General features: G+C 33.0%; 3 protein-coding genes across 3 annotated transcripts in view; 2 read left to right on the forward strand and 1 right to left on the reverse strand.

The window, feature by feature from the left end:
• LOC130452769 (nuclear cap-binding protein subunit 1-like) overlaps positions 1-1,848 on the forward strand; it is a 40,858-nt gene extending 39,010 nt beyond the window's left edge. Inside the window, 1 exon segment of the mRNA XM_056792198.1 lies at positions 1,492-1,848. Coding sequence (XP_056648176.1) covers positions 1,492-1,605 — 114 coding nt within the window. The 3' untranslated portion in view covers positions 1,606-1,848.
• Positions 1,785-10,205, reverse strand: LOC130452770 (uncharacterized). Its single transcript, XM_056792199.1, has 5 exons — positions 10,008-10,205; positions 9,844-9,953; positions 8,273-8,404; positions 2,413-2,611; positions 1,785-2,080 (listed from the first exon to the last, which is right to left on the reverse strand). Exons 2-5 carry the CDS (start codon positions 9,850-9,852, stop codon positions 1,785-1,787), a joined length of 636 nt encoding a protein of 211 aa, XP_056648177.1. The 5' UTR covers positions 9,853-9,953; positions 10,008-10,205.
• Positions 10,206-11,957: 1,752 nt separating this feature from the next.
• On the forward strand, positions 11,958-16,472 carry LOC130440626 (protein ATP6V1FNB-like). Its single transcript, XM_056773884.1, has 2 exons — positions 11,958-12,225; positions 16,168-16,472. Exons 1-2 carry the CDS (start codon positions 11,958-11,960, stop codon positions 16,470-16,472), a joined length of 573 nt encoding a protein of 190 aa, XP_056629862.1.
• The last annotated feature ends 1,614 nt before the right edge of the window (positions 16,473-18,086 follow it).

Below are 18,086 nucleotides of genomic sequence, written 5' to 3' on the forward strand. Positions count from 1 at the left end.
AGAGGGCGAGGAACATGAGGAGAATGATCAAGGAACCTTATTAAAAGAAATGACAATAGAAGAAGTTAACGAAATCATAAATAACATGAGAAATGGAAAAGCACCTGGTAAAGAGAAAGAAAGGTTGCCAAGAGAATGGGAAATAACACAAATTATCACTAATGACAAGAAAGGTGATCAACACCAGTGTAGTAACTATAGGAAGATCACTATATTAAACGTTGCATATAATATTCTATCAATAGTAATTCAAAAACGACTAGCTAATAGCACTCAAGAAATAATGGGACAATATCAATACGGCTTCATACGGGGTAGGTCATCAGACGCAGTACATACAATAAAACAAATAATGGAAAAAACACATGAGCACAAAATAGACATATAGACGCTCTTTATCGATTTTTAACAGGCATTTCACTCCATAAGAAGAAACAATCTATTGACAGCACTAAAAGAACAACGTATAGATGCAAAACTATGAAAATTAACAAGATGACTATGAACGAAACATGGATCAGCTAGTATGCTGATCCATGATTCCTAAAGGAGAATCTGATGAGTTTGTAATCAACAGAGGAATAAGACAAGGCTTTCGACTACACTATTCAACTTAACATAACGAAGAATAATAAAGGTAATTTCAATGTGGGGGTCAAATAATAGCTTACGCTGATGATATAGTACATGTAACCAAAACAAGATCTATAATGGAGACAACGGTAAACGACATAGTTACCGAGGGAAAACGAATAGGTTTAAAAATCAATGAAAACAAATAAAAAATAATAAGATTTGGAAAGCAATGTCAAGGGGGAAAGGTATGAATTTTTGGAAGTAGAAAAGTTTAAGTACCTCGGCGTTATTATCAATAAAAAAGGAGACAAGTTCTTAGATTGAAGAAAGACGCGTGCATAACATTATGCAGAGGATATTTGAAATAGAAAGAGGCACAAAGAGTATTAATAAAAGTGGTTTAGCCTCCTTAATCTCATAAAGCTTTTGTAGGAATATCTCGATAGGAACGTCCGTAATTGTAGTCCATTCTCGCGAGAAGAAATGTGGGATGCTTCAAGTGAAAGTCGGAGCAACATATCACATGATACTATCAACAAATAGATTGCCCGTATATCGAGACTAGTGAAAAAAGCCAAAGAACGTAAAAGGGGATTTCTTTACACTTTTCAAATATATTGATTGTCAAAAAGTGTTTTATTGGACACTTTAATTCAACACTTAATATTTAAGTTTGAGAGTTTCATTTAATTTTCATATTCTAATTAAGGTAGTCTCAATGTTGACCTGCAGTGTATATGTAGCCCTATCTCACAGAAAATCTTTTTACAATAGACATAGTATGAATGATGTTATGAATTTAGATTGCATATTGCATAGAGTTATTTTTCAATGCTTGAGGTGGTATGGGTCTACTAGTTTCCTTTTATTAAAATTTAATTTAACAGTTCCACTAATTTATTAATATTTTTTTAGCATCATGAACAAGTTCAGAAGTACAGTTCGACATTAGAAACTTTACTATTCACCCAAGATTTGGACCACCATATTTTAGAAATTTTCCAACAATTCGTATCGTTACGAGCTTGAATTTAGTGTATAGTATACTTGCAGTTTAATTTTTTTTTTTTTAATAACAAATTATTTTGTGTTATTTAATTTTTTTTAAAGGACGTGACTATACTACTACAATAAGTTGAAAACGTTCTCATGGTTTTATTTGTATAAGTCACTTTATTTATATGGTGTAAATTAAATATACTTTTTGTTCAAAATATTTTATTATCATATTTTACTTTGTACAAATTCAAAATATACTTTATGTCTTCAGCCCAAGTTTGTTTGAAATCATCATTAGCCTTAATGATTTTGTTATTAACGAATATTTGTATTGCGGAAGTCGTCGCTGTGATAGTTTCGCGGAGGACATTAAAAAAGTCTTCAAGTGTCTCGAAAGTTTTATCAGTTGATAATGTATTTATACTCAGAGCTTGGAACGAATAAGGCTCCAACCCCAAATAAGTTGTCGATTCTTTGAAATAATTCTGAATATAATGCGCTGTATCTGAAAATTGAAAACGAGCTATAATAGGATCACAATCTTAGCGGATATCAATTTTTATTTCATATAGACAAAAAAAAACTTGTAACACACTGGGGTTAAATTTTTTATTAACTGATCTGATCTCCAAGATTTTACAAACATCAACGTCTTTTTGAATCATGTCAATTTCCTTTCCCTGTATTGAGGGCTTTTATAGCTAATATACTCAAGATCAGTTTCATAATGTTTTAGTATACTCTAGATCACTCTAGAATATTCTATAACTAAGTTATACAGGCAAATGCCAAAGGAGATTAACATATCTAGTCTCATTACAATATTTCATTACTTACCATTGTTAACGAAAACTTCACTAGCTCCTTCCGCCATATTTGTGTACACTATGGGTCGTAACAATTCGGATTTAATATTTAGCTGTGTGGTTAGTTCTTCAATTACGTTTGTTATTCTGTCATCTTTTATAATTGAAAAAGTTTTATGAACTTCATTCAATTTGGAAGTCAATAAATCATATACTTCTTCTAAGTATTCCTGTAAATAGAAAGAAATGAACAAATTTGTAGTACCACTATTGTAGAGTGCATGTTCTTATTAATTATTATAATCAAAAAACAAATGTTATGATTGTTATTACAAAATTGAAATAAATTGAGATATATATTCATTAAAAACTGAGTTGAAATCGATGAAAAGTAGAAATTGTAGGAAATAATATTTTTTCCTGTAACTGTAGATATTCCTAATCAAATTGAGGGGTATCACTCACCAACGACGTGTCAAATGACTCTTTGTATATATTCCTCTATGCATTTCACACAATAAAGTAAATATATAATACATTATACATAATTTAGGATCGTTGATCACTGTTAAAATTTCTTTATATACATGCACTTTTAAGATTATGTTTACTAGAAAACCAGCGTCATATTTACGTTAATTCTGTGTACCGCTTAAGTATCCATCATAATGTTCGAGCTAGCCGACGACATCGCAACGAATCATTTTTAAGAGGGGTGATATAATAATTACACGAAAAGCGCCGTCCACGAGTCAGTTGCTTAGAAGACGTGAGTACCGACGTTTCAAAATATTTTTTTTTTTTATTTATTTAAGACCTCAAATCAATTACAAATAATTGGGATCGAGGCCTTAAAAGGAAATTTTACAAGTCTTTGTAGTCTATTTAAAAGGACAGCACTAGCACCGTCCCAGCAAGGTATTAGCGTAAGTGGGGTTCAACAAAACTGTTATACAAATAATGTCTTGTTTTTGTATTTAGTTGGTGGTTACATTTCTTCATTGCACCTATACATGGGGTGATTTTTTGTATAACATTTTCTACATGTCCATGCCACATTAATTTATCTGATATCACCAGTCACAGGTATCTGTATTCTTGCACTCTTTTAAGCACTAATTGATTTAATTTAATGGTAGGATTACACTGCCTCTTGCCCTTTTGTTGAATTAGCATATACACTGTCTTATCAACATTCATACTTAGTTTATTATTGCACAGTCAATCATAATAAATGAAATTTATATTTTCTTCAATTTCATTTTGATTTGTACCAGAGTACATTAGGAGAGTATCATTAGCAAACATAATGTTATCAGACTTTAGCCTCACATATTTTACATTGTGTACATATAAAAGGTCTACTACAGTGGCCCCAGTACGGATGCCTGTGCGACACCCACTTTTACATTTATCTCCTCACTACTTTCACTATTTACAACTGTATAGTGTTTTCTGTTGGTTGAATATGCTTTTAGAAGATTATGGGATACTCCTGTAAGTCCCATATAAAGTTTTTGTAGCAGTAACTCAACGTCCACAGTATCAAAAGCTTTCTTTAAATAGACGAACACTGTAACAACATACTGATTTTTGTCTATATTATTTGATACATGTTCTAATACTTCAACTGTCGCTCCCAAGGTACCGCTTTTTTTCTGAAATCCATATTGTCTTTCATCAAATTTGAAATTCCTTTTAAAAAAGTTGATTATTCTTATTTTTATTATCTTCTCTATTATTTCGGTGAATGTACCGAGTATGTTATGAGTTTGTAGTTACTTACATCACTATGAGCGCCTTTTTGTATATTGGCACAATTTTTCCTGTTTTTAAATCTTCTGGGTATATTCCACTTTCTAGTGCTTTATTTATTAGCTCAACTATTTTTGGTTCAATAATGTCAAAAATACTGTAAATATCAAAGACGTATGGGTTCCAAAAAAGATGTATTTCGTTTGAAAACGTTATTCAACACCTGATTAATGTTATGCAGCATGATGACAACTGATCCCACTTTTAACTGCAAAATGTGAGGTGGTAATCCAGGCAATTACAAAATTCCAATGAATTTAAAAACTCCGTGGGATAGTTATCTACGCCATCCTGGTTCGTAACTGTGTTGACAGATCTGCAAGAAACCAACTGTCCCGGGAGAAAATTCTGAATGGTCGCATTGAGTTCCTCGACATCTTTTTATTCGCCCGCCAATAGCTCTCGTTCACCCAGCCAATTATAGTTATTGCACTGTTGCGCTATATCTGGGAAAATACGCTAAATAAGCTCCTCTTTTGAGTCTGTTATTTGACAGAAATCTATGGGTAATGTGATGAATCCGGTCGGGGTGTCCACTGCGACTTTATTATTATTGAATTCTAAGCCTATCTATTTCTTTGTCACTGGCTTCATTGATATGTCTCTCTTTAGTCATCAGTACGGTTAGCACGCGAGGTACTACGACCTAAGTCGTCTCCTCGGCATCGTAAATTGTAATTACTCAAAGTAAGAAAAGTTCTCGTGCACTTAGCAGAAAAGTGTCACTATCGAAAAAGATCAATAAAAAAGGTCACTCACAAAAAGAGAAGGATGCACTCTTTGTCTGAGGTATCGATCGACATAGAGGATGGATCGACATATTAGTTGGTTGTCAAATGTCAAATATTATGGTTGCATTAATAAATTTAATTTGTGACAAAACATGAGGGAAAAACAAAATTGTTATTTTTTTTATTTAATTCCGAGCATTTTCATATTTAATCACCTTTTAAACCTTCTCTGAACTTCCACAAATAATTCAAGACCAAAATTAGCCAAATCGGCCAGCCGTTCTCTCCAGAGTTTTAGCGAGACTAATAAACATGAATTTATTTTTGGAGTTTACTCCTTAAGAATCGATTTGCATATATAAGGGGCCCTGTATGAGAAAAATGTGAGGAGTAAAATCTATCGATGAATGACCTCGTTATGTTTTTGGTGCGCACCCTATGATGCGCAACTTATATTGCTGTCATTGTGAAGTTTTATTATCATTGTGTTCCGCTAAAGTGAACTGAAAGTATTTTCAAATAACTATGGCAGAAAGAGGTGTAGATGATATTGCCGGAACATCTAACAAATACGTGGTTGCAAGGTACGTTATAATTCATGTATTATATGTATGAGCATGTGCAATTTGTATTTATTAAATATTTTAATAATTATCGATGTAGTTCATATAAATATATAGTACATAATACCATTTACTGCCGCTCGTAGTGAGTGGCGATTTTAATGTCGATTTTAACAAAGATGATGGATTGACATTAATAAAATTTTTAAAATCTGAACTGAATTTAGATATTGTTTCTGATAGAGCAATGGGGACAACGAGGTATGGTACAACCATTGATGCGGTATTTTCAAGATTCGTGAACCACGTATCTACGAACGTCCATGTGTCTTATTTTAGTTACCATAAACCACTTGTCACTATAATTAATAATGCAGACAATGTTGATTTAATTAATATATAAAAAAAATGATAATAGTCTGATAATAATAATTACATAATTTATCAACATTCCTAATGATATATTTATGCACATCTGAAATTGACTATTGTAAAAAGTAAAAATAAACTCTTTTTGCGTCTGGTTAGACTATCGAACTTAAGGAGTAAACTCCAGTCGTGCGTCGGAGCTGACACACACAATTTTATACAGTGCTTTTCAGATAAAAGTATCCACCTTTAATAACTTTTGTAATACTGGTATTTAGAAAAAATCCAAAAACACGTCAATTTATGTTGGAAGGGGCAAGCATTATGGCTTATTTAAACTTACTGGAAAAGCCACTAGCAGCATCCCCTTTATTTTTTTAAATTACTTGTCATATTTTTTATGTAAAATTTGGATACTCCTCTTTGAGCTGATTTCAAAAATGTATAATACTTGTAGGTTAAAGTGGTTAGTTTATGAGATAAACAATTTTTCTTTTAAGAGCACAAATTTTACTTATTATTTCTTTCACCTTATTTGCCTGTACTAAAATGGGTTGTACAACAGTTTAAACTCTTTAATCTTTTTAACTGTGCTATTTATTATGAAGTTACAATAAGTGTTCAAAATGAGTACCATTCACTTCCATACAATGGTATAATCTATTTTGAAATGCCTCTCTGACATTGCTTAATACGGCTGGATTTAATTGTCGACATTCATTTTCTATCCTCTCTCGTAAATCATCCAAAGATTCTGGTTGGGTAGCATAAACTTTTGTTTTTAAATACCCCCATAAAAAGAAGTCTAGGGGTGTTAAATCCGGTGACCTAGGTGGCCACTCCATCATCTGCCCCCTTCTACCTATCCAACGAGCGGGGAATGTTTCGTTTAAAAATTGTCGGACAGGCATAGCATAGTGTGGGGGAGCTCCGTCTTGTTGAAATACCAGTAAATCTTCGGAAAGGTTATCATCATTTTCTATTATTGTTGTAATACGTGGGTCAACCCCTTCCCTGAGTAACTCAAGATATGATTCACCATTTAAATTTCCATTGATGAAGAAAGGTCCGACAATGTGGTCACCTAGGATACCACACCAAACGTTTAACTTTTGGGGATGTTGTGTATGGAATTCACGCATAATATGTGGATCACTTTCAGCCCAATATCTACAATTATGCCTACTTACTAACCCATTTAATGACCATGAGCATTCATCAGAAAAGCAAATATTGTTTAACAATTGTGGATTGTTATTGATAATATGCGTCATTGATTCGCAAAACTCTAGACGACGATAAAAATCATCTTCATTCAACTCGTACACCAACATAACTTTGTATGGGTGGTACTTGAATTTATGTAGGACTCGGAAAACTGTAGAAGATGAAACACCGATCGCTCTACTTATTGTTGACAACGATTGGGGTTGTTGAGCCTCTAAGCTGACTTGCCCTAAAATTGCCACTTGGATTGCTTCGTTATTTACGAGTCCCTCTCGCTTATGCACTTTATTGCAAACAGACCCTGTTGTGGTAAATTTCTCCATCAGTTGAATTACATACTTATGAGTTGCATGTCTTCCGTCATGTAATTCGTTAAATATTCTAACAGCAGCTCTTGCACAATTATTATTTTGGTAGTATAAACCTACAATTTCAATTCTTTCTTGCAAAGAGTAAACCATTTCAGAGAAACAAAATAAATAATGTATCAAATTACACTATCAATAATGACTACAAATTCAAGTTGACAATGTCAAACTTTAATAAAAAGTAGTATTTTGTTGTTTGGATTTTTTAAGTAGAATAAATAGCACAGTTAAAAAGATTAAAGAGTTTGAACTGTTGTACAACCCATTTTAGTACAGGCAAATAAGGTGAAAGTAAATAATAAGTAAAATTTGTGCTATTAAAAGAAAAATTGTTTATCTCATAAACTAACCACTTTAACCTACAAGTATTATACATTTTTGAAATCAGCTCAAAGAGGAGTATCCAAATTTTACATAAAAAATATGACAAGTAATTTAAAAAAATAAAGGGGATGCCGCTGGGGGTGAGGGGGTGGCTTTTCAAGTAAGTTCAAATATGCCATAATGCTTGCCCCTTCCAACATAAATTGACGTGTTTTTGGATTTTTTCTAAATACCAGTATTACAAAAGTTATTAAAGGTGGATACTTTTATCTGAAAAGCACTGCATATATATATATATATATATATATATATAAATACCCCTAATAGATAATACCCTACAACACGAACGTGCAGTACCAAACTATAAAAAAAGTGTACTGTAACTGTCATTAAAAACAGGATCTTTCCACTAATGTGAAACCAAAGCCAAACAAACTTTGAACGTAATAAATATTTCGGATAACAAATACAAAATTATGCATTATTTTACTTACTTTATGTGGTGGTATAATTCCAGCAAATCTCTGTTGATTGTCCTCATTAATTTCTTGGTAGTCTTGTTCCAAATCTCGTAACATCTTCGTATTTCTGGGATGTCCAAACATTACTTTCAACCTATTATGTATCTATAAGTAGATGGATTATGCAGTTTATTAATTTTTATAAACTACGAGGCTTGCTACTTAAGTTTTGAGATATAGACAAATAAAAACAAATCAATATACTTCGCGTGTGTAGAAAAACGTTGACGTCGCAATTTCTTTTTGATCTGCGGGTATAAGGGTACCAAACAAGACCTGTATGACAGATGACCCATCAATTCGATGTTTTGACCGATCAAAAACATTTCTGTTTAAACTGATGTATGGAAGCTCGCATTATCGTGGAGGAGAATGATTCGTATTCTGAGATTTGTTTCCCTGATTTTTTCAAATGCTGGTGTACCATTCCAAATTGACCGTTCTACTTTGCTTTAATGGACGGTGGCGACATGTCCAGTTATTCCGACAAAACAGATGAATATTTGCTTCGGTGTACTTCTTTACCTTTTCTCTTCTCAACTATTGTTGGTATTGGCTCATCTTAAAAGACCCATATAGTTTCGTGCTCATATGCATAAATCCATGATCCGTCGCCTGTCAGGATTTTATAGACGTCGTTTGAAACTACGCGATTGAATTTTTTCAGCATTTCATTACATTAATCGACACGAGATCTTTTTGAGCAACTATCAAATTATGCGGCATGCAACGTGACCAAATCTTTTCGACAGTCAAATATTCATACAATATTGAATGTATGCGAGTGTCCATGTATTCCTCAATCTCACGGTATATCTCATGATGATCTTATATCAGGTTATGTACTGCATCTATTTGGCACAACGGCCGATTTTGGACAATCTTCACGAAATTCATCCTACAGCTAAGTGCCAGCACGATTGAATACGGAAAACCGCGAAACACAGTGACTCGAGATGGTGCTTCATCATCAAAGTTTGAAGCGAGTTGATCGGCACACTGCTGTTTAATTTACGTCGAAAGTTTTAGAAATTCATTGCACGAAAATGTTCGCAATTTAATTCCATTTTTTTGGGCAAGATGAACGTTTCAAGTATCTGTAAACAACTCAAATAGGACTCGTATGACAACACGTTCTGAGTACGTTCACCATTAAAAATGTCAATGACAATGACAAATCTGGACATGTCAAAACAAATCTCAAAACTTAAGTAGCAACCCTCGTACCATCCATTTTTTAAATCTCTTTTTCCCCCAACTTGGACTTCAAAAGTCCAAAATAATTATAAATCATGTAGATTCTGCTCGTTATCTGTTCGTTTGAATAGTTTATTTTTTTTTCTTAGTGTAGATGTTTTAAATATAATATTGGTTCTAAAACTCAAATAAGGAAGTGGAGTAGGCTTTATAAAGAGGCGAAAAAACTATAGGATAAAAACTCGCCCAGAAAGATGACTCACATATCTCAAAATAAGTTCAATTCTAATTGCTTATTTCACTTTTGAATAAGCTTTTTTGAATTTTTAGTGTATTTGGTAGCTTACTTTTATCATCAAGCAAAGCGGGTGTCCTAATCCAGCTTCAGAATGCCACTATTTTTTATACAGAACAATAATTGATATTCTACAGTTTAAAAGTACATCTTGAGACTTGACTTTGAAATAAAAAGATTTAATATAAATCGCACAAATAAAATGAGACTACTCACTAGGTGGTTTCTTTGCAGAAAACTATTTGCACACAAGATAAAACTAAACTTTTGAAATAATCCGTGTCTGTCTAATTTTTGATCAATATTTCGAAGGAAACATGTGATAAGAAATTAATTGCCAACGTTGCAGTAATATAACAAAAGCCCGTGATATAAAAATGGTGAAGGAACATCTACAATTATTTTAGAGTCTAAATTCAGTTTGAACTATGAACTTGTAAAAACGATACCTGTTTTAACCTGCCATTTAACTCGTCCGATTTCGCGTAGAGCTGTTGCCAAGTTTCGGCGATTGCCAAATTTAAACTTTCCAAACAAATTCTATTAAATGCGCTCTCGAACGAAAACAAGAAGTTTTCTTGAAATGATTTTATGTTGTTGAGAAGAGTTAAAAAAACAGTTACGTTTTCCAACCAACATATCTCACATTGTACTAGGTACGATTTGTACTTTTGTAAAAGTTCGTTTATACAATCTTCGAAGGTAGGTTGTAGTCTAGAAGCGTCCAGTAACTTGTGATGTTTAGAATTTTGGTAAAAATCCTGAAAATTGTTAATTTCAATTAATCTCGATGAAGTAACTTAAGCATTATTAGAGGAGTTTTAGGATAGCTTCAACCATCAAATTCCATTGAAGATAAATATAAGTTTTTGTTTTCAGTTTACCTTTAGTCTCTGAAGACGATAACTTAGTCATCGAAACACGCTTCAGATAGTGTAATTGTGAGTGTTGGTGTAGTGATAGTGTAAATAGTGTGTTCGGTATAAAATCATTACCACAAAAATTACAACTTAGTTATAAACAGAATGCTTATAATATACAGTTTTTATAGTTTATTTCAGAAAGGTATAGAGTAATAAAACCTCATTAGGTATGCAAAGGGACCACAGAGTGACTCAACGCCACTTTCATAGTTTGGCATTGATTTCATTGTAAATTTTTTTTATCAAGTGCAGGTAGTACCACCCGGGTTGGGGTCAATTTATGGATTTAGCCTATTGTTATCCATTCACAAACATTGAAAATAGTGTACCAAAGGCGTACTGGTAGGATACTCGTAAAAAGGAACGAATTTTATTTTAACAGAATAAAAATTAGGTTTTATATACATAGTATTAGGTACAGTAATTATATTATATACATTATCCAAAAAATACATTATACAGAAGTTAAATTATAAGAAATCATAATATTCTTCGTCATCTGAGGAACTGTGTGGTGTTTTTGATCGTGGCCTGGCTGATACCAATTGCTTGTGCTTACTTACTTACTGTATTTTTTCCAAAGGAATTTATGTCTTATTCAAATTTCTTTCATAGAATACACCACTGTTTACCCTACGACGTTCTGTTTACGAATGGTAGCTGCTACAATTTTCGACCCGACATGTATTCAAAGTTCAGAGATAGAATAGCTGCTTTCGCGGGACAAATTCTGAATCAGCGTAGGAACCGATAGCTTGCGCACTAAATTGAAACAAAGCTAATGAAATTAGATAAGGTGCGTAGCGTCGACTAAACTACTCCTGAAGTTGATCAAGCTAAAATCAAATAAGATAGTGTAGAGACAACCTTTTTACGAGTCGAGGGACTCGAAGTGAGACGTAATGAGTTCCTCTCAAGGCTGCACAAGGACGTGGATATAAACTTTGAACTTCAGTTAACTTCGCCGAAGCGTCAGGGCCAATATCGTAGAGGACCTATATTATCAAACTGACAATGATATTATTCATCATTGGCAGCGCTATTTGCAACCTTAAACTTTTTAACAACTTAAATACTGAATGAAATAATTGAAACACACTATAAACTGACAATTATTAATTTTTTTTTGGACTTAAACATCAATTTTGACATATAACCTTATATAAATATCTCGTATTAAATCAGTACTATAAAATTCATGTATATTCAATCTGAAATATCGTAAAGATTATCAAATAAAATCATGGCACCACACGCCAGAGGAATTGATCCTAAACTCGAAAAGGGCTGGATACATTCCATCGAAAGAGAAGACGAAGTAAGATTGAAATGGTTTCGGAAACACGAAGAACGCTTGAACGAAATAGCTAATGCAACTTGTTCAAGGACCGTACCTGAAGAGGCTAAAGAGAAATTCGCTAAGGGTTTGATAGAAAATTTTAGAAATGTACAAAGATTCAGTCGGAAGAAAGTTGAAGAGGCTGAACTGATCAGTCCGGGGAAGTTAATGGGTGAGTTAATTCAAGTATCTTATTTAGGCAGAGTGTCCATAAATGACACACTATATATTTGTGTAGGAGGTTTCAATTTGAAAATTCTTGCCAGCAATAATAAATTTTGAACTGAAATATTTGTTCATTATTTTTTCGTCATATTAGAAGTAAAATACTTTGTGATGACGACTCCAGTTTCATTCATTTCAATTCATTTTGCGAAGCTTGGGAGAATATGAATAGATGTTGAAGGCAATGCAAATATGACTATGGGGTAAAAGGACAAGAACCTCATAGGTAGAATATAAAACAATAGCAGAAGTTTAGATAGCAAATCTAAAATAATAAGCTTGATTCAAATGATGGAGAAAAGGTCATTTTATGCTACAATAGTTTTATCAAAAGCATCATCGAAGAGAAAAAGGAAAAGGAGCAGCCACAAAATCATCAGTTTCAAGATATGAAGATCGCATCTAACAACAAAATTAAGCAGTTGGCGTTAAATGGGAACCAGTAACTACAAGACTAAGCTTTTAACTCATGGAGATAAATGACTGGAATATCGTGGGTATAAAATAAAACATTCAATAAAAGTTTATGGTATTTTTAAAAAGATAGTTAAACGACTAAAATAACTCAACCATTATTTAGATTTCAAATTTTAGAGGTTGTGTTCGCCCCCGCTAGAGGATTGATGTAATTGATTAAAAAAATCAGTTTACAAACATTTCCAATGAAAAATAAGTTCGACGATAGTTTGCATATTTTTAAATTTTGTATAAGATTCGAAATATAGAGAGTAGATTGGTTTTAAAACTTGGTAATTTGTTTGCAGAACGGTAGAACACAATCTCTCCTTTCTTGTCCACATTGTTCCAATTTCTCTTTATATATACCGAAAATGAATCTCTTCCTCTTCAATAAACTCAACTCATTTCAGATGAATTAACCCTGCGCTCGTGAAATAACGAATACATATCAGTTATAAACCAAACTTTGGCTGTCTGACTTCCGTATGCCGCATTAACGTTTGAAAGTTTAAACTGTTGTGTAGCAGTTATAATCCAAAATATGTACGGATTTTCACATTGTTTTTCTTTTTTTCATTCACAAATCATTACTTTCATATTAAACCAAAAAGTAGTAGCAAAAGCTAAACATTATATGATTTCAAAGAATTCCACATCGATCCCGTACCTAAACAAGAATCAATTCAATGCCAAAGGGACAATCATTGGTTGTTTGGTCTTAGTAGGTCTTATCAGCCGGAAAGTTATTTCAGACCGTTTTTTTTGGGATTGTCTTCATCGATTATCTTCAAAAAAACAAAATCATAACAGGAGAGGATAATGTATCATTACTTGATATGAGATATTGCAAAAAGCGACAGCATTAGAAGAAAAACAAATTTATTTTCCATCAGAACAACGCACTTATCCTACCTCGGTAATCACCATGGCTAATATTAATTGAACAAATTGCTTGACAACCCATCGTATTCACCAGATCCGTACCCCAGTAACCTTTTCTTGTTTATCGCCATACGAAAACAGCTATTTTTAGGAGAAAGCTGGCAACTATTGTTTAAAAGGGTTAAAAAGGTTGGAGCATCGATTTAAAAAGAGACTATGTCCAAAATAAAAATATTATAAAATAATGTCTTGTTTCTTTGTTAGGTCGGAAACTTTTCGGTCGACCCTCGTATAAATGATGAGTCTACGGTTATACCGGAAGCGGATCCCATCTTTCTAATTCAATTTCTGCTTTCAAAAAATGTCCAAATCATGTTTTATTTCCGCAAGAGCTTGAGACCAATGAAATAAGAGCACTTCTTACTATGAACAGAGCTCAAAAAATTACCTGCTTAGTTAAGCTTTGACACAAATGGTTTCTTAACAACACTTGCCTCCCTTTAAGGTCTGATTTCACTTATCAATAACTATTTCGGGTATTATATCAAGTTTAAAAGTCCTTTGGTCATCACTAAATTGTACAGGTTATCCCTGTAAAATTGTTAACTATTGGACATGAGACACCCCTGGCTTTTAGATAGTAGTGTAAAATTATTTATTCCGTGAAACACACTACGTGGACATACGTAATCAATTAAAAATTCATGTTCGAATGTATAATTTAGAAAATATGCTTAAATATAAGCTCCAATTTCGCAATTTCAAATGCCTATAACTTGAAAACGAGTGGTCGTATGAAATTTTTTTTTTGTCACAGCATCATCTACTCACTCCCCAATTTTTTGCATCAAATCCCGGAACACCCTGTATATGAGAAATCCTAAAGATGATTTCAGTTGTTGCTATGTATAGAACTATTCAATAACTTTCTATTTTATATCTAATAAAAAAAACACAAACAGATTTATATTATTGGTAGGTCTGCGAACGCAGCGGAATTACACTACACAATATGGCTAGTTCCTTGTATCTCAGCCAGGTTTAAAGATACGCTATTCCAATTGTGTATTCAATCTATAAACTGAAGATAATAAGGTTCGTAACTTGGCATACTGATATCTCTTGATTCTACTAATTGGTTACTGAAAATCCTATTGAGGTTAGGACCGATCGTAAGTGCACTTTCAAAATTATCAAATTTGAATAGTCCTAAACTGATTCGGAATTTAACCCGCGAACAAAGCTATAGAAATTCACGTTCTTGAACTTTGAAAATATTGATTGATTGTGAGGTCAGTGCCAAAGTTTCAAGCAAATGAATTCCAGTAAAACGTATTCAAGAACTTAACCCCAAAGTATTTATTTTGATTTGATTTACATTTACAATTATGAGCCTTCTATTTCATATTAAAAAGATGTAACCATAAGTGTGCGTTCACATTGGCAACGCTCAAGCGTTGAAAGTCGAGCGATACCGCTCCAGCGGTGTTAAAAAATCTTTCTGGCTATAGATTTTAAATGAATGTGTTCGAATTGCAAAAGACTACCGCTCCTCGTCGCTTGAGCTTCGATCTTGTTCGTTTTTTTGAGCGGCATCGCCTTTGTGGTGCACTCATGTCTATATTTTTATTCAGTATGGAGTCGAAGTGCCACCAATCTATACGTTCTAGTTTTAATAAAATGAATTGGCAAAATGAGATTATTGAACGTAAGTTATTAATATCGGAAATTCAAACCAGGCCAGCTCTTTGGAATGATAGACACCGTTACTGCAAAGATAGGAAACACAAATTGTAGGAGTATATTACTAAACGTTTTGTTGTATTGCGTACCCATTATAATCTTAAAATCTGAAAAAATCTTATCGGATCACTGCGAAGCTCATTATTAAGGTGCTGAAATTCGCCATAAGCAAGTCTATTTCTATTAAGCTCATGAACGCCTTGTATTTTTTTGCTTTTCTTTAAAATTAGCCTTCGCAGTCGTGTACTTTCTAAAAGGAATAATCGTTTGGATACCAAATTCACTACGTCATTTTGGTTCGAAAGCTAGAAAATAACTAAGCTCATTATTAAGGTGCTGAAATTCGCCATAAGCAAGTCTATTTCTATTAAGCTCATGAACGCCTTGTATTTTTTTGCTTTTCTTTAAAATTAGCCTTCGCAGTCGTGTACTTTCTAAAAGGAATAATCGTTTGGATACCAAATTCACTACGTCATTTTGGTTCGAAAGCTAGAAAATAACTAAAACGACACTTAACCACTTTGAACAGGACAACGCGCGCGATGATATCGCAAAAGCGGCATTGCTCGACGCTCACCGCTTGAGCGTCGCCAATGTGAACGCACACTAAGAGATCAAATCGCGTTTGGTAATTCAAAATGTAAACAGTTTGTTTTGAACGCAGGTATTCAAAAAAGATGAATAACTTTTTTATTCATATGATGTGTACTTAAGGTATTTTGCTCATAGAATTGAGTATTTTGCTGAATTTACTCTATTATTTTTGTTTTGTTAATGACTTTTTTATTTTTATCCTTTGATTTAGATATTATGCGACCTGTTGATCATGAAGTAAAGAAAATGATATACGAAAGAGAAGTTGACGGACGTAAAAGATATCTACAGAAAAGAGCACACCTGTTACCAGAAAAACGATATTACCTTCCAGAGTGTTCTAGTTGGATATACGGTTGGAATATATTTGATACAATGAAAACTTTGAAGAGATATCCATTCGGCAGAGAAGAAGTAGTAAAGCATTCGTTTTATAGAAGAAGAGGAATCGAACGAGAGCCCGATTGGTATCGCAAACCAGCTGCTTTTAGTCCAAACATATGTACAGCGGAATAAAATAAAAAATTAAGTAGCCGCATTTGTTTTGGTTTGAATATAAAATAAATGAAAAGTCTCGAATATAAAGGAACCACACCTTTTTAAAGAAATGTATCCCTTTTAGGAGTAAAAGTACTTTTTGGGTTTAAAATACAAAATAATGTATTAAAGACAATATCAAAAGATAAAAAGGCATATAAATGGTATTTGTAATATTGCGCAATGGTGAAGATAAACAACTAAAGATAATGCATGATATAACATATATAAGAGTGGAAAAGTAAATTCTACTAGATACCGTCACGAAGTGGTCTCATCATAATGTTGTGAAATGGTGATCTGTTTGCTAACGGAGCCGGTCCAGGGACAAATCCAGGTTCGGATTTATACGAATAATAGAAATTTCGTACGTCACATCTCGGAATGCAATAACTGAAAGAACACACTTTTCATACACGAAGCTTGTCTGACAAGGGATCAACACATTTTTTTCCATAATCAATTTTATTTTTCAACAACTGTCAACAAACACTTGCTCTGATTATTTTTCAAATCTGCTGCAAATGTTTTTGGATGATCGACTAAAAGTTACTCGATATGACATGGATCTGCTTCCGTTGTCTAATGTTGTTGGTCTTCCTGATCTATATAGTCGAAGAGCTGGTCGCCACTTTGACTAAAGTACTCGCCAAAAAACTACAATTTTTTCTATGATTGATTTAATTATAGTTAAGTATCAAAACGTACTTCTGCTTGGGGTGTCGCGGCTGCAAAAATACTCCCTACTATTTTTATAATTGTGAATTTTTTTTTAAATATTATTTCGCACGTCTGCCGTTGAGTTTTGTTTTAATTCACACTATTTTAAGCGTGTAAAAAAATTGACAGAAGATTGTCTCGGTTGTAAATACTTCTAAAATTAATCTGGAGAGGATGCAATCGTAATCAAACCCCACAATTTTTTTCAAGGCAGACAATTGACTTGACCCTTTAACAAACTATAAATGCTGATGCAGGAAAATGTTTGGCAGGTGTCATTCACTTCACCAACTCTATTTTTGGCCGGCAACGTTGGGCTAAGATGATATCAGGGCAGCTGTTATTTTTTACATACTAGTTACAACAGATTTAGCAAGATTCATATAATAAAGGAAAACAATGACCAGCTTCAACAATTTATACAAACTTTTGACAAATACATAAATCCATTTGACCCAAATGCTAACCCGGATTATTTATTCAATATTGCAAGTAGTGAAGCTGCTTTCGTCGAAGTTGAACAATTCTTATTAGATTTTGAAAAAACAGGAAACCAATTAAAAGAAACATTTATCGCAGAATGTGCAAGTGATAATACATACAGCAATTAGTAAAGCCAAGTTACCGAATTTTTTCTGAAGCTGGAAAGAAAAAAATGCGAATAGAAGATAAAACCGAAGAAATACGCATTCAACGAAATTTATTTGGACGTTTACTTGCAATATCAATAAATGAAAAAATTTATTTACAAAGTTTCATCTTTCCCATTAATAGTTTTGTCAATGTCTTTATGTCATATGAATGGAACAATCAACAAAGCGGTTAGTACCGGTTTTGGAGAAATACGTAACAAATAAAGAATCACACATTTTG

Source organism: Diorhabda sublineata, chromosome 2, assembly GCF_026230105.1.
Source record: "Diorhabda sublineata isolate icDioSubl1.1 chromosome 2, icDioSubl1.1, whole genome shotgun sequence".
Lineage (NCBI taxonomy): Eukaryota > Metazoa > Arthropoda > Insecta > Coleoptera > Chrysomelidae > Diorhabda > Diorhabda sublineata.

Coding starts and splice junctions, on each gene's coding strand:
- LOC130452770 (XM_056792199.1), bottom strand. Junction 2,612..8,272: donor GAATTATACCACCACATAAA/GTAAGTAAAATA, acceptor TTCTATTTACAG/GAATACTTAGAAGAAGTATA. Junction 2,081..2,412: donor TGAAGTTTTCGTTAACAATG/GTAAGTAATGAA, acceptor TTCAATTTTCAG/ATACAGCGCATTATATTCAG.
- LOC130440626 (XM_056773884.1), top strand. CDS start 11,958: ATGGCACCACACGCCAGAGGAATTGATCCTAAACTCGAAAAGGGCTGG. Junction 12,226..16,167: donor CAGTCCGGGGAAGTTAATGG/GTGAGTTAATTC, acceptor CCTTTGATTTAG/ATATTATGCGACCTGTTGAT.